Here is a 20,946-nt window from a genome sequence, read left to right as displayed (position 1 = left end):
GGGGACACATATGAGAGCCTATGGTCACACGTCCCTTCCCCTGGCTTCCACCTCTCGTGTCAGGCGGCATGAGGCAGGCTTCCCTGGCCAAACCCTTACCACTGACGGTCTTTGCAGAAGCCGAGCTGTCCCTCCTGCTGCACAACCTGGTCCTGCTGTCCACCAACTACGCGGGGTCGAGGCTCTGAGCGACCATAGGATGGAGGCGCTGTCCAGTCACCGAGAGCAGCAGCGCAGGCCCGACGGCACCGACCACTGAGTGTGTCTGCCGGGTGTGCGGGAGGCGGAGGGGGCGTCCCCAGCCGGCGGCCCTCCGTGGAGGCAGGCACTGAAGCAGCCCCTCTGCCAAGGCCGGAATCCCAGCGTCCCCTCAGTGGCAGTTGCCGCCAGCAGCCTCTGAAGTGGGCTTTGACGGTGATGTCTGTCTGGGCTGGGGTCTCAGGAAGGGAAGCTCTGCCCTGCCAGGGAAGCCTCATGTGTTTAGGACTCGCCACTGCCACACTCTTTACAGCTGTTTGTTACAGATGACTTTCGACTGGGGAGGGAACAGCGCCACCTACAGGGAGCTTTTCCATTGCTGCATGGACTTGAGGGCTCCCCATCCTTTCTGATGACCAAAAATAGGAATATTTGTCTCCACTGTACTAAACCACTCCCTTTCTTTTTCCAGTCCTGTAAACTTTTTAGTAAATTTTTTGTGTTTGAACTTAACCTTCTAATGTAATATATAAAGGGAAATTCAAGAACTTCTTGATTCCTTCCCATTATTTATAGCCTTAACTGCCTCCCCCTCCCATTTTCATTTGGGGGGTGTGGTGCAACCCTTGTGGATCTTGCACTGTTACTTGCTCTGTATTGCAGCATCCACTGTACCTGACAGCACCACCACTGAGCTATGGATCAAACTTTTAAGTTACTAAATTACTGCCCAGCCCTGGAGACCAGGGTCTGCTTCAAGATACTAAGTTGGATTTGTGTATGTGGACACCCGTGACTTACAGTAACTTATTTTAAATGCATGACGCACTGTTTTTAAACCCAAGTAAAAACCACTCAAACCACTTGCTGGAAATTACTTGTGCACACTCTGATCATTTTGCTAAGGATCCTATTACAAGACTGACATACTCTTAACTAATGGGCAGATACTTGGTTGGACTAGAACCTTCTGATGGGTAAAGTTAGGAAGGAACGAAATTCAAATTCATCTTGCTGAAATTTATGATGTTAACTGAGACAGATTTTCCTATATATTTCGAAAATGAAGCTTAAGGATTATAGAGGGAACAGTTCAGTGGGGCAAGATTAAGTGCTGTCGTAGCATAAGAGGTGTACACACAAGTCAAGCTCTTGATCCAAAGGTAACGTTCTATTTTCCGCTTCTGTTAACATTCATTCTTACTGACCTAGTTTTTTTCACAATGCTGGAGAAACATCTTTACTCTGATAAGTGAACTGAATCGTGGCCTGACAAGATAAAGAATACACCATCCTTTTGAATATTTCTTTAATATTACATTTAAATATTCTCTTTAAATACAGTATTATCACAATGTAAAGGACCTAAAAGGGGAAAAATAAAAGTGTTTTCAGAGAAACAGACAAGCTTTGGATTCACATTGAGAATACTACCTGTGTACAATATGAGAAAGGAATTTTAATAAGTCATTTATCTAGGCCTCAACTGAGTGGGACTGAAGCTATTTGCTTCTGTGATAAAAGGCCTAGTTTTTCTGGCAACCATACTTCTGTCCACCTCAGGTAGCACCAAAAATGAGATAGACTAGGTTGTAGAAAAGGCCCTTTGACAAGACAGTTCTGCCAAATGTTAGTATTTAGCATTTTAATGCTTGGGATCAGTGTTAGAATTGAAATAAGTGATAAGACACATTAAGAAACTAGTTTTTCGAAAAACGAAGTATCTTGGGGGTTGGCAATGAATTTAATTAGATTCAAATTTTTGATTTGATCCCAAAGGCTAATGTGTCTCACTGCTCAGCTAGAATCCACGTCTTGATTAGGTTGGATCCTTCCTAAAGAGGGAATGTATAAAGTTGACTCCCCTCTCAACATGAACTTTCAGAATAATTCTTTTTTCCAGGGTCGAATTCCCAACTAAGCTCCAGTCTTGCATCTGAGGGTACCAATCTAGGAAGGGAGCAACTGGATTTGGGGTAGCATGTAGAGCTCAGATACCTAAGACTCATCTGTTTCGTGAGGCGGGAGATTGGGGAATAGTTAATCTATGTACTTAACTGCCTGGCCTCCCCTCAAAACAAGAATGAACAAGAGGCAGAGTGGGTTAAAAAAGATGTCTGTTAAGTACAGGGCCTCTCTGGCTCAGTTTAAACATTTTGGAGGTGGAATGCAGTTGCAACATAAATGAAGATTGCTTTAGACATTGGTGCCTTAATATCCCACAAGAAAAGGCTTTTGTGAGCAAAGTAGGAAGTTCTCTCCCCCACCCCAATTTCTTTTTTCCATTTTTTTTTCTGCTAATAAACCACACCAAAAAGCAAGGCATTGGGGAAAGGATACTACCCAGTAATGGTACCATTTGCTACAAAAAAATTTAAAAATTTTTGAGTGGTATAAAAAGTAGCAGGGCGTGGCACATAAGTTGGACCTAAGAGAAATAACTATATTCCCTGTGATAGAACTGAATGAGTCTCATTGTGTGGATCTCAATGGTTATAGTCAAAAGTTAAAATTATTTGTATCTTGGGAGATGTACGTAGTATTTAAGAATGTTGCCCTTCCATTTTTTATGTATCACCAAGATGGTCTAATAAGCATCTGCCAATCTAGTGGGCGGGGGTGGGGGTGTGAACTGGAATAGTATTACAACTCTACCCCTGTGTAGCCACGAAGGACCAGACAGTAGGTAGATACAAAAACAAAACAAAAACTAGTTGGTGACAAACTAGTTGCCACATTCTACGTTCCATTAAAGCTCAAATCTCCCAAAGAAGGGGAACAATAATCCAGGGCAAAAACGCAAGCATGGCACAAAGAAAGTCATCTTTCCCGACAGCAGCTGCTCTGCTGCCTCCTTTGGACACAGTTAATGCTACATAGATGCCTCCCGGGGATGGGTGAGCCGCGCTTACAGCTTCCTGCCAACTGGCCCGGAGGGGGGCACCCGGGAGCCTTGGGCCCTTAGACACATCCCCAGCCAATTTAGCTCCTCTTCAAGGGAAAATATAGAGGAGGGAAAAAACCAAGAGACACATTTAACTCTAGTACCTAAAAACATATGAAATTGACAATTCCAAGTTACAGACCAGGAATCCCCAGTGTGGGGAACAGGTCAGAGAACACCAAACATGTCAAATATTAACTTAGTTACCAGGTAGGGATCCAGGGGGAGACGGTTAAATTTTTTTAGTTCCAGAGGTTCTGTACAGAAGCAGAGACCTTTCCATCCTTCTAGACTGAAGTGGGGGATTATTTCCAATTTATTATGACACACCAATAAGGGACATCAGAGGGGCCACTAAGAAAATCAAGCTTGTGTCCCCACTTGGGGACCGGAAGGGGCTTTCGTGCTTTTCGGTGACTGTTCTGGCCCCCGCAGAGGGAACAGCTGCTTGATTACCCAGCTCCTCCTGTGACATCTACTTCTTTGTTCCGATGGCCCAGAAAGCTCAGTGTTCGCTACACAGCTGCCTCTGCCCAGACGCAGGCCCAGATCAAGCTGGAGCCCATCTCCTTGATTGTTTCCCTTTACAAAATACTTGGACAATCTTTCCCACCCTCTTCCCAAAGACCCCAATAAAATAACAGGGGAGCAGCAGGTGCTTCTACAGTTTTGTTTTGAAATGGTGTTAGGTAAAATCGGGAATAAATAGAGAACGGGCAAGAGACAGGCTCCAGCCCCGTGTCACACTGCCAGGGGAAGTTCCAGTGCAGAGTCTTCAGGAGGCCGGTCCTCAACCTGCTGTGAGGACTTCTCCACCCCACAGCCCTCTTCATTGTCCGTGCGGAAGGGGAGGCTGGAGGGGGACCAAGAGGGGCGGAAGTCTTCGTTCTCGGGCTCCTCGGGGGTACAGTCTTCGGGCATTAGCACTTCTAGAGTGGACGGTTTCCCCACTTCTGGCTTACAGAGGGCAGCTGGGTCTGTGGAACTACAAGCCACCAGGGAGGTAACAGGGAGAGAGAAGACGTTCAGATCCTTCTCCTTGGGGAAAGAAGGTGGGACTTCCTCTGTGCCAGGCTCTCCTTTCACCCCCAAGACCGGCCTCTGCTCCACCTGGTAATACACCAGGGGCCCACTGTTCAAGTAGGACGGGCTGTTCACTGCCGACGCGGTTGGGTGGTCCGAGTTCTCAGCAAAACAGAGGACAGAGGAGCCAGGGGGCAGCTGGGCCTGGATGAGAATGGGGGCGGTAAGGCCTGGGCACAGCTCCTCAGGCACGGCCAGGGGCTCCTCCAGGATGCACACGCCCAGGCTCTCGATGCTGGAGTCCAGGCTGGCACTGGAGCCACTCGAGTCTTCCTCTGCCTTGAGCCGCTCCAGTTCCTCTGCGCTCTGCAGGTGCATCACCGCCGTCTCATTCTCCGCGATGAATTCCTGGAAGTCCTGCGTCTCCGAGCCGTGCGCGCCAGTGAGGCTGCACGTGGCCGTGGCGGAGGGCTCCTCGTGGGGGGCCAGCGGGCGGCTCACCTGCCTCTTGCTCTCCAGCTCCAGTTTCATGATGGTGTGCAGGTAATGAGTCCGGACCCGGATGGGGTTGAATTCAATGCGCCCAGCCATGTTCCCACAGCCATCTCGGGAGCAGCCACATGGAAAGGACATGCGATCCACCTGAGCAGGGAACAGAATGGGGAGGCTGAGGCAAGGTGGACCAACAGATTTAACAAGGGAGCTAGGAGACATCTGCTCGAAAATATAGACTGCTGGGATCTGCGTGCTTCTCACAAAAGGAAAAAACAGCAATTCAAAACAAAATATTGGGAGTGGAGAGATTAAGCACTAGGCATAAGGCACTTGGCACAGACGCAGCCACTCCTGATTTGATCCTGGCTGCTCCCCCAAGCACACCTGGAGTCATCCCTGAAATGCAGCAGGAGTCATCCCTGAGCACAGCCAGTTGTAGTTCCAAAACCAAATGAATCCTGCAGCATGAATTAGTTGCAGCATGAATTAGGAGCACTACATAGTTGCAAGGCACCTGTGTCTATTACTCAGCTGCTATTAATTAATGTCACTTCAATAGAGCTTTATTTTCTCTAACCAAAAAAGGAGGTCAAATGTTGACATGTCAAAGTTAAAAAAGCTACAGATACTTGTGTGCCCCACAGACACCTAGAGATTTTTCTAGGATTCGCAAGCTTTACAAGAAAACAAAAGGCTGGGGCTCAAGCTTCCTGCATTCTGCAAGATCTAGTTCAAAGCAAGACATTCTGGATAAAACTAGGAGCAGAACCTCGATTTGTGAAAGATTATTAGAATGAAGGTTCAAATAGCTATGGCCAATTTTTCATTACCTGCTTCATATTCCCCTGATCGTTGAACAGTCTGGTTCTGTTTTCCTGAGGCCACTCCCATTAGTGCTCAGGGGCTAATCCCAGTGCTGCGTGAGGGATGGTGCCAGGGGAATCGAACCCAGGTATCCAACATGGCATGCAAAGCACACACTCCTACCGTCTGAGCTCTCCCCCAGGCCTGAGCAGTATGGCTCTGAAACAGTTACCAAGGCAACTAATAAGAAGACCAGGGATCTCTGGAAAGAAAATACCTTCTACCTCTACCTCTTTTATTTGGAATCAAAACAGGGTGGGAGGAGCTAAAAAAAATGTGTTAAAAACTGTTAATAAGGACTAGAGATAGTACAGCCAGTAAGATGCTTGTCCTGTGTGCATCCAAGGTTTAATCCCTGGTACCCCATGTGGGCCCCCCCCCCCACCCCAACCCTGCCATGAATGATCCCTGACTGCAGAGCCAGGAGTGAGTCCTGAGAAGAGCCATGTGTGACCAATAAATTGAGGGGAAAAAAAAAAGCCAAAACCTAAATACAAATACATGTCTTTCTTTTTTTGGTTGCTTTTTTTTTTTTTTTTTTTTTGCTTTTTGGGTCACACCTGGCCATGCACAGGGGTTACTCCTGGCAATGCACTCAGGAATTACCTCTGGCCGTGCTCAGGGGACCATATGGGATGCTGGGATTTGAACCCGGGTCGGCCGCGTGCAAGGCAAACGCCTTACCCTCTGTGCTATCTCTCCAGCCCCCTTTTGGTTGCTTTTTCATTTGGGGGGTGGGGGGCACACCCTCTGGTGTTTAGCGCTTACTCCTGGTTCTGTGCTCAGGGATCACTTTTGGCTCTGGTGCTCAGGGCAGCCTATGTGGTGCCAAAATTCAAACTGGGGTCAGCTGCATGCAAAGCGGATGCTTTAACTCCTGTCCTCTATCTCTGGCCCTAACATCTTTCTGTTATATTAATTTACATCTACATTCCTGTTCCTAGAAGACTCCAGTTCCTAGTGATGCTCTTTGGTTTGTGTTTAACCGTCTGGTTCACCATGGGACTCCAGTCAGAAAAATCTGTAGCTAGATCAGCCATTACTAACATGATATCGGGGAGCTGGAAAAATAGTACAGCAGGCAAGGGGATTTCCTTGCATCTTGCTGACTCAGATGCACCCCCATCACTCCTCCCTGGAATCCCCAAGAAGTGATCTTTGAGCATAGAGCAGCCAGAAGTGAGTCCTGAGCATGGCCCAGAAACCAAAACAACAAAAAAAGAAAGGGTAGATTGACATCAGTTCATCCACAAGGACCCAGCATCCACACTCCAAATACACAAAGTTCCGGCTTCAGTTCATTCTTGGTGATGGTGCTATGCCTGAGTAAGACTGTTCTTTCAAACCCTTCTCTGTCAGAAGACCAGTCAGAATTACAGGATCCAAGAACTATTCTTCTAACACTGAGAGGTACTATGAATAACTGTTCGAAGGATACAAACTTGTTCTGCTTCCTTTTAATCTCAAAGAACATTAATACTTCAGGAACAACTACACATGTTCAGCTTACTGTCATGACCTGCCACTCCCCACACCCCATTTGCTAACGGTTGTTGCTTATTGCCACTGAGAACAGATAATAAGCTCAGAATAGATCGTTGATTTTCTGCAGTTAGGAATCCTGCCATGCCTGCATTGCTCCCTGGAAAGGGGCTGTGAAGCCAGGAGGTGCAGGGATCCACCCAGCAATGGGAGTCTCCTCTGGCTCCACACCACAAGCTCTGGACCCAAATGTATGCTTTTTCAGGCCACTGTGAACTCACCTGGCACTTAATCCCAGCCTGACTACAGGCACATGCCTCTGGGTCACAATACAGTCGACAGTCACAGCCACACTCTTCCCGTGACAAGCGGATGGCGCGTAGTTCCTGCTTCTCCTCGGCATCGATGCGGTGAACCCCAGAAGCCCTCAGTAGGGCCCGCCGCCGCTTGGTGGGCAGCGGCTGGAGGAAGAAGTAATCATCCACCTCCACATTTTCCACATCAATATCTTCATCTGAAACATCATCTAGTGTCAGGCCATCAGCCTCCACTGACTCCACTGTCCCATTTTTGGTCAACTGCCAAGAGACAGGAAGGAAAAGTTAGCCTCTAAAGCAGAGTTTCTCTCGGGCCAGAGAGTGCAGCAGGAAGGGCACCTGACAGAATTCCCAGCATGTAAACAATGATCTGAACAGAAGAGAAGTACAGAAGAGCTTCATTTTACTAGAAATAAGAAAAAAAATGGGTAATTATGTCTATTCAAAAAGCTCGCACGTCACAATCTCCAGGCTCGCACAGAGTCGGGAGTGGGTAACCTACCCCCATCTCCCAGTGTTTCTGGTAGCTTGGCAGTCATGCCTACAAACAGCCTCTGGTACCACACAAGCTCAGTAATGGCCGTGATCCAGAGACTCCCAAATAAATCTCTCGGAAGAGAACAACACAGGACAATACACCATAGAGATGCCTCCGGACCCCAAAGTCACCATCCAGTTAAAAATAAATTAATTAATCTCTATTCCGCAAATGGAGCTGTGAGACATCTCATACGAGACATCTCATACTCTACACCACTGATGTATTAAGAGTAGCACACTACATTTGATGGGGTGTAAAGTAAAAGGCAACCCATCTTGGGGAGAGAAAAAACAATATATACACGTATGTGTGTGTGTATATATATATATAATATATATATATATATATATATATATATATATATATATAAGCACACAAAGCTCAACCTTTAACAACATGTATAAGGGCTTAATGGATCCAGGGTAAAATACAATAATCTTCACACAATTTCCTGTAAGGCAATTTTTGGGGATCATTTTTAGTGGATTATTCATAATAAACAATACAAAATAAATTATTTAGTCGTGCTTTGAGCGCAGGGTTTGGAAGTCAGGGTGGAAGCATTCGAAATATGGTGGTGGGTGGGTGTAATGGAGTAGAATTGGTGTTGGAATATTAAATGTAACAAATTATTGTGAACACCTTTATAAAAATAAATTAAAAAATAAAAAAGTTCTTGGGGGCTGGAGCGATAGCATAATGGGTAGGGTGTTTGCCTTGCGGGCGGCCGACCTGGTTTCAATTCCCAGCATCCCATATGGTCCCCTGAGCACTGCCAGGAGTGGTTCCTGAGTGCAGAGCCAAGAGTAACCCCTGTGTGGCCCAAAAAGAAAAAAAAAAAAAAAAAAAAGCTCTCACTTCTAACCCACAGTGGCCTACAAGAAACGTATCCTTTCTTTTTAAAAAATTTATTTGTGGGCTGGAGCAATAGCACAGTGGTAGGGTGTTTGCACTGCATGCAGCCAACCCAGGTTTGATTCTTCCACCCCTCTTGGAGAGCCCAGCAAGCTACAGAGAGTATCCCACCCACATGGCAGAGCCTGGCAAGCTCCCCGTGGCGTATTCAATAAGCCAAAAAAAAAGGGGGGGGGCTGGAGAGTCAGCACAGTGAGTAGGGCGTTTGCCTTGCACACAGTCAACCCGGGTTCGATTCCCAGCATCCCATATGGTCCCCCGAAAACCGCCAGGAGTAATTCCTGAGTGCAAAGCCAGGAGTAACCACTGAGCATTGCTGGGTGTGACCCAAAAAGCAAAAAAAAAAAAAAAAAAATTATTGTTTTGGGGCCACACCCCGGTGATAATCAAGGGTTACTCCTGGTGGTGTTCGGGGGACCATAAGGGATGCTGGGGAATGGACCTGGGTCAGCCACATGCAAGACAAATGCCCCGCCCACCATAGGGTCCTCCTCTGGTTCCCTCCTTTCTCCTTTCAAATCTTTGTTTTTTAGTTTTTGTGCTCAGGTAACCATACACGATGCCAGTAATCAAATGCAAGAGCCTTGCTGCTGTACTATCTTATCTTTTTAGTCCCCTCTCTCTCTTTTTTGTTTTTTTGTTTGGAGTCACACCTAAACAGTGCTCAGGGTTTATGCCAGGCTCACGGAGCATATGGGGTGCTGGGGATTGAATCCAGGTCAGGTGCGTGCAAGACAAGCACCCTGCCCACTGTATTCTTTCTCCAGCTTCCTAATATATATTTTTAAGTTTGATTTTAGGGAAAAGCTGTGAGGTAGGATGGCATATATAAACTGAACATACTATCTAAAGGTAGAATCTGGGTTCCCAGCCTAAGAGGGACTCAGAGTCTAAAAAGGAACTCAGAGGGGAAGGGCAGACTGAAGGTAATATGTGTTGCATGTATTTTGAAAACGCACTAGGAAAATGCAAGTAAAGGAAATGAGTTCTTCTAATCCCCGAGACTACAAGCGATAAGCAGGATGAAAGCCAAGCTAGTGGAGGGTTTGGCTTATTTCATCAGACCAGAGAGCTGCATCAATTGCTCACTCCTGGGAGAAATGTGACGCAACAGACCTGGGTAATAAGCTACACACCTGTTTGTTTGGGGGAGGGGAAGAAGGGATGGGAAAATGAGGAGAGAAATCAAGGGATGCTTCCTGGGACTCCCAAATCTATGATTTCTGTGTCAGCAGGCCAACTACCAGGGCCTTTGCACGGCCCTCAGGACTGCCTTTACTGCAGCAGGATGGCCTTCTCCTGGTGCCCTTCCCCAGTAGCCTTCGGAGTAAAGTGATGAGAGATGCAACAGAAAGAAACTACGTAGATAAGAATGTGATGGGCTGGAGAATTTCATAAGCTGGAGCATGCGGGAGCCCTGGCTCCAATTCCCGGCACAGCACGGCTAGCCCCTGCTCATCGCCAGAAGCAGCCCCGTACACCAATGGATGTGGCTCGAAAACCAAACCAAAGTCATGGCTGAGATAGTACTCTCTATCAGCCAGGAAAAAAGAATCTCTGAGGAACTGGACCAACTTTGTTTTTTTTTAAAAAGTGAAATAGGGCTTTCTCACCCGGACACAGATCTCACTGTTTCTTCACTTGCCTATTTCCACTCCGGAGAAACCTCTGTTCTCCCGTGAACACACACTTCTCCCTTTCTCTTCCCCTCACATCTTTGTAAGTTAAGTTTAAAAACTTTCTTGCTTTACCAAAACAAGAAAAAAAAAAAAGCAATATAGACAAAAAAAAAAAAAGAGCAAATCTAAGATAATAGAATAATTATAGGTAGCTGCAGAAAACCAGTTTTTTCCCCTTTTTTCACTTCTGGTGGCAGCCCCAAAGAGAACAAATATTAGATGGCATATGGGAGAGGGGGGGAAAGCAGAACAAATGCCAACTGCTTTTTCTGAAGAATGCTAAACTAGGAGAAATTTCTATGTAAAGGGGTCATGGCGAAGGCAAAATCAAAGTTTTGTTTCATTTCTGTTTTTCGTTGCACTAGGCCATGCTTAGGAGCTACTCGCAGCCTCGTGTGCAGGGATTGCTTCCTGTGCGTGGGGATCGAGCGGTGCCATGAATCAATCCTCAGCTTCACATGTGCAAGGGAAGTGCTCTCTACCGATGAGCCACAGCCCCGGCCCAAGAAATTCCTCTTGACATGCAAAGATGTGTCAGATGCCACCACTGGGCCGCAGAGAGTTCAACAGGCTGAGCACTTGTTTTGCATGCTGGAGGCCAGGTTTGATTACTGACATTATATGGTCCCTGGAGCACTGCCAGGAGCGACCCCCCAGCACCCAGCTGGGTGTGGCCCAAAAAAGAAAAAAATGCCATCACTGCCTCACTAATCAGTGTAGCAGGTGCCCTGTACTTCATCCGAAAGTGGCTGGCGCCTCCTCCAAGGGGAGCGGGGGGAGGCGGCAGAGAATAGGGTGACATCCTATTTTGACAAATCATTCCTCCACCAGATTTAGGAGAGCCTTTTCTAGGAAAAGGGAAGAGAGCCTGCATGGCAGGTGAGGAGCGTCTGTTTACCCAGCTGTTGCCATAGCAGCAGGAAGGTGATAGGGTCATTGATGGAATTCCTTGGAAGACAGGGAAGCCCGCACATCATTCTGGCTGGATAAAACAGGTGTATGGAGTGGGCTGAGGGAAGGAGATATAACAGTATCAGGAGAAAGAAAATGAGATCTACTTAGTCATCCTCGGCCACCAGCTCATCAGCTCCAGCCCAAACTGGCAAGTCTCATTGGAATTTCTCACACAACCCTGGAAATAAGACAGCCGCCCATTTTAATACGGGTCATGCTCTAAGGGTTAGCACTTTTCCCTGCACCTATCCCCTACCCCCTCACTGCGCGCGCACTCGAGCGCACACACACACACACACACACACACACACACACATCTGTTCTAAAGCAGTGTTCTTCAAATTTGGACACACACACACAAACACAAACTGGTCTGTTCTAAAGTAGTGTTCTTCAAATTTGAACACACACACACACACACACACACACACACACACACACTGGTCTGTTCTAAAGTAGTGTTCTTCAAATTTGGACCCGCACACACATACACACACACAGGTCTGTTCTAAAGTAGTGTTCTTCAAATTTGGACACACACACACAACACACACACTGGTCTGTTCTAAAGTAGTGTTCTTCAAATTTGGACACACACACACACTGGTCTGTTCTAAAGTAGTGTTCTTCAAATTTGGACACACACACACAACACACACACTGGTCTGTTCTAAAGTAGTGTTCTTCAAATTTGGACACACACACAACACACACACTGGTCTGTTCTAAAGTAGTGTTCTTCAAATTTGGACACACACACACACACACACACACACACACACACACACTGGTCTGTTCTAAAGTAGTGTTCTTCAAATTTGGACCAGGCCATTCCCCAAGGTTAATGTTTTGAACTGGTACAAACTGACTGGAATGACAAAAGCTGCTAATAATGCAAATGCAGAGCTCCAAGGAGCCATCTGAGATGGTCTTCATCCAGCCCTGCTCACCTCCTAAGTGGGAAGGGATGAATCGTGCAGTGTCAGAGGGCAGACCCACTTCACTGCTACTAACAACGTGAAATAACGGTTTGCTTATGCTGGGGCTTATACGTAGAAGACTCCACGGCTAGACATGGCAGAGGTAACACAAACAGCGAACTCCTGAGAGCATCCAAGATCCAGAACTGTTCTGTGCATCAGAACCAAGGACAGTCATCTGACAAGAGACCCTAACGCTGTGTTTCCCGCTGTCTGACTTTAAAGTCTCTAGGCACTCATGTCTTAAAGGTAAAACCATTTACTAAAGGGATGAGGAAGCCACTTTATTGTCTGCAGACACTCGACCAGAGACAGTAAGAAGGGTGTCTCAGACTGAAATTTGAGTCTAAATCACAGACATCTCACAGAAAAATTTAAAATCTCTATATGGGGGGCTGGAGTGTTAGCAAGGCGAGTAGGGCATTTGCCTTGCACACAGCCGACCCGGGTTCGATTCCCAGCATCCCATAGGGTTCCCCGAGCACTGCCAGGAGTAATTCCTGAGTACATGAGCCAGGAGTAACCCCTGTGCATCACCGGGTGTGACCCAAAAAGAAAAAAACAAAGGAAAGAAAAAATAAAATCTCTATATGCCAAAGAAAACAATCTAGTAAAAAAAAAAAAAAAAAAAAAAACACCTCTATATGCCAAAGAAAACAATCTAGTTAAAAAAAAAATTCAGTGGGGCTGGAGTGATAGCACAGCGGGTAGGGCGCTTGCCTTGCACACGGCCGACCCGGGTTCGATTCCCAGCATCCCATATGGTCCCCTGAGCACTGCCAGGGGTAATTCCTGAGTGCAGAGCCAGGAGTGACCCCTGTGCATCACCGGGTGTGACCCAAAAAACAAAACAAAACAAAAAAATTCAGTGGACCTAGATGGTTCCCACTTGACTGTCAGATCCCTGCCACCCCTTAGGCACCTTCATCTTTTTGGCGTGGAGTTTCTCCTCCTTCAGATGCTCACGAAGAATCTCCCGATGGTTCACCTCCTGCTCCTGAGCAAACTCACAGAGTGTGTAGCTTCGCACAGAGTTATGGCGCTGGGCCATGCCCAACGAGCTGCCACCCTGGCTGGGCACACTGGTGAAGCCCTGGCGCCGGGCAAAGTAGTACACCGTCACCTGGTCAAAGCGAACATTCTTCCTCCGCAGCTGCTTCTGCCGCTTCAGGATGGATGTGGCTGAGAAGAGAGCACAGGGCGGTGTGGTTACGCACAGAGGCCTGCCTGGGGACCTCAGCTTTCCCAGCCCTCGGCTCTTCGCCAAAGGTGCTCCCTGGATACGCACAGCTCTCCGGTCCTCCAGCCGGTAACTACAGTATGAAGGGATCAGGAACCTGAGGTGGTACACACCAGACTGCCTTTACCCAAACACTCTGTAGAACAGCTGCTGAGAAGATCTCCAGGTAATCCTTCAAGGGCATAACAAGCCCTTCAGCCTCACTTTTCACTCAGTAGTTATTAGCGGCAAGTGGCACTTTAAGTTTTGATAAGAGAAAATTTAAAACTCAGCTCCTCAGTTGCACTAATCACATTTAAATAATCAACAATCTCATATGGCTACCCTCTAAGGATCTGTTTTTTGGGCCACACCTGGCATTACTCAGTGTTCACTCTTGGCAGGGCCTGGCAAATCATATGGGGTGCTAGGGCCTGAATCCGGGTAAGCCACGTGCAAGGCAAATGCCATACCTGCATCACTGTACTATCACTTGGGCCTCATACAAGACATTTTTAACACAACAAAATTCTATCAGACAACATTGATCTATACAGAAGGCAAACTTTTTTCTGAGAAGGGCCAGACAGTAAATATATTAGGCTTTTTTTTTTAAAAGACCTGTCTTGCAATTATTACTATTGTCCACCATGGAGCATGAAAGTAATCAGACAAGTGTGGCAGCATTTCGATAAAATTTATTTATAAAAACAGGCAGTAGGTTAGATAAGTAAGCCATGATTTATACTACCAGAAGTTATTTCTGGGTCAAGCATGGAGCTGAGAGCAAGGACATGTATCTTGCATGTGTGAGGTCCTGGGTTCCATTTCCAGAACCACGAAAATAAGTTAAAGTTCTTTCCAAGAACTATTGAGTCATAATAATTAATATATCCAGAATTGTCCGTTTATCCAAGCAGCAACACTAAAGTACTGCTGCAATTAGAATTTTGTGAAATTTGGGGTTACTCCTGACATTTTTATTCAACCCATCCTCAACGCACAAATCCCAGTATACATAAAATGAGCGAGAATAAGTAAGACTTCAGCCAATGATTTTAGAGCAATGGGGAACTTTAAACAAGACTGAACAGAGAGCAGGAAAGAGACTGATGAAGGGCAAAGCCCTAAACTAGTCGGAAGATTGTATGTCAAGACCCATAAGGGGTCCTGCTGGCCTGGGGCCTGGAGGCTGTAGGGAGGGCAGCCACTCACGTGTAAAGCTAGCGGTTGTAGGAGGGTTGAGGCTGTCGCAGCTGTCGGCACTGTCACTGCTGGAGATCTCATCGTCGGAGTTGGAAACTGATGAGCCCACATCCACATCATCAAACTTCCTCTTGAGACTCGAGCCCGTGAATGCATCCATTGGTTTCAAGGGGGTTTCCTTGGGGAGCGCACACCGTCGGCCCCAAAGCCCCTGCTCACCACCGGCTAGTCAGGAGCATTAGCACTCTGCCGGGGGGGAGAAGAGGAATCAGCAATCCTGCGCTCTGAGAACCCTCACCCCAACCTACACACACGCTCCTCCGGCTGAAGTAACGACCCAACATCCGGCCTCGAGACCAGGTCACTGCTCGCTCTAGCCAGCATCCTTCTCCTTTTGCTATCCCTCAGCCCCTCCAACCTCTTAGAATAATGAGATGCAAAGCAGCAGCACCTTTCCCAGTGGAGTTAAGGCCCTTGGTTCCAAGCCAGCTGGGCTCTGGGCTTCATTAGCCCAGAGCAAACAGTAGCAGCTTCTCTGGTCACCCAGGAGAGCTCTCCGAGGGGCCAACAGGAGGGACTGGGGATCAGAGGCAGAATTAGGTTGCCTAAATGTAGACTAGATCCAATTATTCTTCCTAGTGAAAATATAGCCTGGCATTTCCCAAAGAGTGCATCTATAAAGAAGACATCAGTGTTAAAATAGATTCTAGATTAATAAACTGCTTCTGGAAGACCCTGGAAAAGTTTTTAATGCGAGTGCGTATGGGGCTAGGTGGCAGAAAATACAGGATTCAGAATTTCCCACACACTGAATATAGAGCCTTTAGTTTCCAGAGTATTTAAAGAGCAGTGATCCTTGTAACACACTTTGAGAAATACTGCTTTAGACTCTCGGTTTCAAAGTGTGTCCAGATCTTCACAAGTATAAAGTGTCTCACTAGGGCTCCCAAAAAGGTCCAATTTAATTCTAAAGAATAGACTGCAGATTAGAATCTGCACTGGCTTCAAAACCCAGAATCTTTTCCAATGTCACACTGCTCCATAAAACAGGGCCCAGCTACTTTATCATCCTTCACTGTGCAAGGAAACTTAGCACTGCAATCTTTGCCCTCTATAAAGACACTGAAGCAAGACCAAAAAAAAAAAAAAAAAAGCCAGCAAAAGTGACAAATCACTTGAGTCACATCAAGACGGCTGACACCAAAAAGTCTCAAGACAATCCATTTCCCAGGTACGAATCTTTCTCTTTTGGTCTCTGATCTCAAGTTCCCACGGATCTGAATCTTCATCAGCAGAAACGCTGTCAAGGGTTTGAGCCACATGCAAGGAGAGGAAGCCTGCCCTGCTCGGCCTCCCTCCTGCCAGCGTCTCCCCAGACTATGATCTCACTAGTTGCTAATTATGCAGAAGGAATAACAACACTGCCCAGAAAGACGGGGCTGCATTACTGCAGAGCAGCTACCCAGAATATACTGTAGTGTCGAGAGCCGCCTGCTACATGACTCTTGTTCGGAACTGTCATTTGGAAGCAATTTGTCTGCTGTGAGACCAGCTCTACAGTCAACCAGATCTACTAAGTATTTGAGAAAAGATACTGCCTTATTTATTTATCCAAATTGCATCAAAATTTTGCATTCAAGTCACAAATGAACTTAAGAAATCTTAGCCACCCTAAGCCTCAGACCAGCATGTTTTTGAAATAAATCTGGCCAGGGAGGGGAAAAAGTAATAAAATAATTGATAAGAATTGTAATTAAATTATGAAAGTCAGCCCTAAGTATCAGTTTTGTTCTTTAGGTTTCTCAGTGTACTGTCCATCAGAGGTCACATTCCCAGGACATGTGAAAAAGGAGAGGGGAAGGGCCAGAGCGACAGCACAGAGGGCAGAGCACTCGCCTTACACACAGCCCACCTGGGTTTGATCCCTGGCACCCATAAAGTTCCCCACGCCCACCAGGAGTGATCCCTGAGTGCAGAGCCAGGAGTAAGCCCTGAGGACCACTGGGTACGGCCCTCCACAACACCCCCACCTCCAAAATAAGAGGTGGAGAGCTCAATGGGCGGGACACACGCCTTGCATTTGGGAGGCCCAAGTCACCCACCACCACCACCACTCCCAAGCACAGTGCCACCTGCAAACCCTCACATTTTAAAAGAATGGGGAGAGTCTCAGGTTTTTGAATGGGTTAAGAGTTTGGCTGGGCATAAAGGTATCTACTAATGGGGGTCAGAGCAACAAGACAGTGGGTAAGGCACTTGCCTTGTATGCACAGGACCTGGGTTCAATCCCCAGCACCCCTTATGGTCTCTGGACTTCTGCCAGTGATCCCTGAGCATAGAGCCAGGAGCAGGCTCTGAGCACCACTGGGGCAAAAATCGGTAATGGCATCTATTACCTAATAAATTTCACATTCCATTTTTAGAAGTCAAGTAATCTTTGCATCTGAGAGCTCATATGGATAGGATTTTCAAAATAAAAGAAAATGTTAATGACTAAATTAAATCTTTCCCTTTCCACCTAGAACCCTCAAGAAAACCACATGTAGAATCAGATGGAGGCAAACATCTGCTCTCAGAAAGGATTTAAATCCAGCTTCAGTTTTAACTAAGATCCGGTTGCTAGAGCTACTACTGGGAAAGAGGTTTGTTGGTTTGTTTTTTGGTGTTTTTTATTTTGTGGGGGGGGTTCTCTTAGCGGGAAGCACTCAGGCATTCAGGACTGTAAGCACATTTGCAAAACTCCTTCCGGCCCTGCATAAGGCTGGGTCTGGTCCAAAATCATCTTTGTTAGTAGAAGTCTCCAGTGTTAACCCCATTGCCCTCAAGGGTGTCATTTTTGTGTGCTGCGGTGCAGCACACTCGCTCATAGCTTAGCCCACTCTCCTTCGCCCCTTTCCCCTTGGCTCCCACTTCTACTTCGGGGGCAGGGAAGGAAGGGGGACTGGGGGAGAAACAAAGAGGAGGGCCAGAGGTTTAGTGCAGTGCTTGAGGGCAACCTGGGTTTGATCTCCAGGACCCCATATGGTCCCCTGAGCACTGTCAGGAACGATTCCAAGTGCAAAGCCAGGAGTAAGCTCAGAGCATTACAAACAAAACAAAAAGGGAACAGGAAAAAAAAAATCAAACCGGGGCTGGATCGATAGCACAGCGGGGAGGGCGTTTGCCTTGCACTCGGCCGACCCGGGTTCAATTCCCAGCATCCTATATGGTCCCCTGAGCACTGTCAGGGGTAATTCCTGAGTGCAGAGCCAGGAGTGACCCCTGTGCATCGCCAGGTGTGACCCAAAAAGCAAAAAAAAAAAAATCAAACCTAAGAGAAAAATCTTAATCTGTCTCCAGTGTAAATGTATTACTTAGCTCCTTCACCTTCCTCACGATCTGTCAGGAACACTACCTCTGACATTAATGTCATTATTTTAAAAATCAAACCCAAAAATTCATCTAGTCTAATTTTTTTTCTTTCTTTTTTTCTTTTGGGTCACACCAAAATTACTCCTGGCGGTGTTCGGGGGACCATATGGGATGCTGGGAATCAAACCCAGGTCGGCCTCATGCAAGGCAAACGCCCTACCTGCTGTGCTATTGCTCCAGCCCCACGTCTTGTTTTAATTTTCAACCTAGCTCTCCATTCTCCAACTCCCTGCTGTGAAACTGACTTGTCGGTAAAGATGTTTGATAGGAACCACCAAGGACAAACCTCTTCTCCAACTTCTACAATGCCTGAAGGGTTCTTTCTTTGCACTAGCAAAAACTAGAACAGGTTCCACACTTCCCCGTTCTTCAATTCAGCTCTTCAAGACACATTTAGAATCAGTCATTCCCACCTCTCCCAAGTATGCATTAGCAGAGGATCAATGCCTGAGTTCAAGAGAAACTCCTGAATTACACCCCAAGACTTTAACTGCAGAGAAATAATCAAAGTGAGCCGAGAAATGCAGGTCATGACTGACAGTTAACTGCCAAAGTAACCAACTTGAACAACAAATGCTTTTGGACAAAATAAGACAAAGCTCCATAAAAGCTTTTAAATGCCAGCAAAATGAAAAGGTCAGATTATACTTCCTGGCGACATGCCTTATGGTCCTTCCTCAAGTGTTTCTAGCTTGAACATTTCCCAAAGGTGTGTGAAATAATTCTGATCGCCAGAGTACACAGATGATCAGTAGGCTAATACCAAGTGAAATAGATTGAGAGCATGTGTATTTACTACTAGATCTAAAGATGTGAGATGTGAGAATTCCTCTAATGCCCCTCCCCGCCAAAAGCACTAGCAAGAGGGACTGGCATGAAGAGGTAGGAATTACAACTAAAAATATATATATATTTGTAAAGTAATTAAAGTTTCCATCTTAAATGAGTCCAAAATAATTAGGTACACACCTCAAGGGAGAAAACATCTCTGCTGTATTGGAACTCAACTACTGCTAAAGGTCAAGGGACCAAAATTCCTAATAAAATGATCAGGAAGAGCTACATAAGGTCCTCTAACTCATTTGTATCGAGGTTACAGAAAAACAGACTTTGCTGCTGAGTATGAAGATAAACCTGAATAAGAGGACCTGTCCTCTGGGGCAAGAGACAGTCGAGCAGGTAGGCAGGTAGGGTGCTGGCCCTGAAGGCTGCTACCTAGGTCCGATTCCTGGCACCCCATATGGTCCCTCAAGCCCGGAATGATCCTTGAGTGCAGAGCCAGGAGTAAACCCTGAGCACTGCTGGGTGTGGCCCCCAAACCAAACAACGACAACAAAAATGGCCTGTCCTATTTCTCTTTTTACAGGGTACTGTGGTTGACTCTCGGAGTGAGTTGTGGATCTGTGTGTCCCTGTGATTTACTACAGGGATCATGAACTTACAAAGTGCTCCAGTAAAAACACCCTCCGGTTTAAACGAGCTATTTATGGGAGCCCTTCTGCAACCCTCCTCCCCGCTTTTCACCCATTCGCTCATAAAAGGTCAGGATTCGGCTTCCCTTATCTACACCACGATCCTGGGGGAGACACGGATCTCTGTGCGAGAACGGGAACATGATGCTGCAGGAACCATTAACTCTCCATTTGTAAGTCTGACACACACCACATCCTTCTGACTCGGGGATGCGCAAGATGGACAGTCGGTAAAGGAAAGTCTGAATCAACTGTGGATTTACCTTGGGCCGAACACTGTAGGACAAGGGGACACTGTGTCTCCTGGGGATAACTTCTACCATTTCCTACTGAGGAACGGCTTGTCGGACACACCGCCACTCTCCACCCCTCTACAAGGATGGACCAAGACCAGGACACTAAAAGGAATGAATGGCAGGCGGTCGGCGGCGTGCTGGGGCCTGTGAAGAAGGATCACGCTAGCAAGCGGGGCAAGCGATGCTTTCGGTTTCCCCCCACCGCGCCGGGAAGATGGGAGCACCGGGAGCGCGAGCCGCAGGGCCGTGCGCTCCCCTCGACGGCGCCCCCCGCTCCTGGGGCGCGTCTCCATCCCCGCTCACCTTCCCGCCCCGCGCGACCCGCCGCCCCGGCCCAGCCCTCCACATCCCTCCCCGTCCGCTACTCGCACACTCCCGGCCACTCCTCCCACATCTTCCTCGAGCCCCCCGCCCCGCCCGCCCCTTCCCTCCAGCCCGCATCACCTCCGCTCCATTCCGAACTCAACCCTCGTCCGCAACCCCGCCGGCTTCCAGGCGGCCCTAGCGGTCGCCTCGCGCTGCCCCCGCAGCCCGGGCCCGCGTCCTCCGCGGCCGCGGCTCCCACGCCTCGGCCGCGCCGCCGCCTTCCCCGCCCCCCGGCCGAGCCCTCGCTCCGCGCCGCCCGCCGCTGACCACTCCTCCGCGGGCGCCCGCCGGCCGACCCCGCGACGGGACGGGGCGGCACCCTCCGCCCCGCACCCCCAGGCCCATTACCGGCCCCGCCGCGGCTGCCTCCTCCTCCCGAGCTGGTCTCTGCCGCCCCCGCTGCCGCCGCCCCAGCCCGGGCGGGAGGGAGGAGGGCGAGGGCGCGTCCCGGGCCCGCGGCGACGGCCAGGGAGTCCCGGGGCGGCGGGGCACGGAGGGAGCGGGGCGGACGGGCTGGCCGGCAGGCGGCGGCGGGCGGGCGGCTCCGGCAACTCGAGGGCCCCGGCAGCAGCCGCCCAGAACCG

The 20,946-nt window shown here is 48.0% G+C and overlaps 2 protein-coding genes across 8 annotated transcripts in view; one reads left to right on the top strand and one right to left on the bottom strand.

The window, feature by feature from the left end:
- LETMD1 (LETM1 domain containing 1) overlaps positions 1-2,470 on the top strand; it is a 13,175-nt gene extending 10,705 nt beyond the window's left edge. For all 3 annotated transcript variants that reach the window (XM_055125297.1, XM_004601471.3, XM_055125296.1), the window contains one exon: positions 118-2,470. In XM_055125297.1, coding sequence (XP_054981272.1) covers positions 118-188 — 71 coding nt within the window. In that variant the 3' untranslated portion in view covers positions 189-2,470. The remainder of the gene's footprint in view (positions 1-117) is intronic.
- On the bottom strand, positions 1,481-20,946 carry CSRNP2 (cysteine and serine rich nuclear protein 2). Of its 5 annotated transcripts, none has more exons than XM_055125292.1 (6): positions 20,711-20,946; positions 19,964-20,140; positions 14,827-15,063; positions 13,315-13,574; positions 7,288-7,584; positions 1,481-4,807 (listed from the first exon to the last, which is right to left on the bottom strand). In XM_055125292.1, the coding sequence occupies exons 3-6, from the start codon at positions 14,975-14,977 to the stop codon at positions 3,884-3,886; spliced, it is 1,632 nt and encodes a 543-aa protein (XP_054981267.1). In that variant the 5' UTR covers positions 14,978-15,063; positions 19,964-20,140; positions 20,711-20,946; the 3' UTR covers positions 1,481-3,883. The 5 variants fall into 5 exon arrangements, with proteins under 5 accessions (XP_054981267.1, XP_054981268.1, XP_054981266.1 ...); XM_055125293.1 differs by having other exon boundaries at positions 19,964-20,098; XM_055125291.1 differs by lacking the exon at positions 20,711-20,946 and adding an exon at positions 20,441-20,621.

This window comes from Sorex araneus, chromosome 2 (genome assembly GCF_027595985.1).
Source record: "Sorex araneus isolate mSorAra2 chromosome 2, mSorAra2.pri, whole genome shotgun sequence".
NCBI lineage: Eukaryota > Metazoa > Chordata > Mammalia > Eulipotyphla > Soricidae > Sorex > Sorex araneus.
The sequence above is the reverse complement of the archived record's forward strand: the minus strand, read 5'-3'. Positions and strand labels throughout refer to the sequence as shown.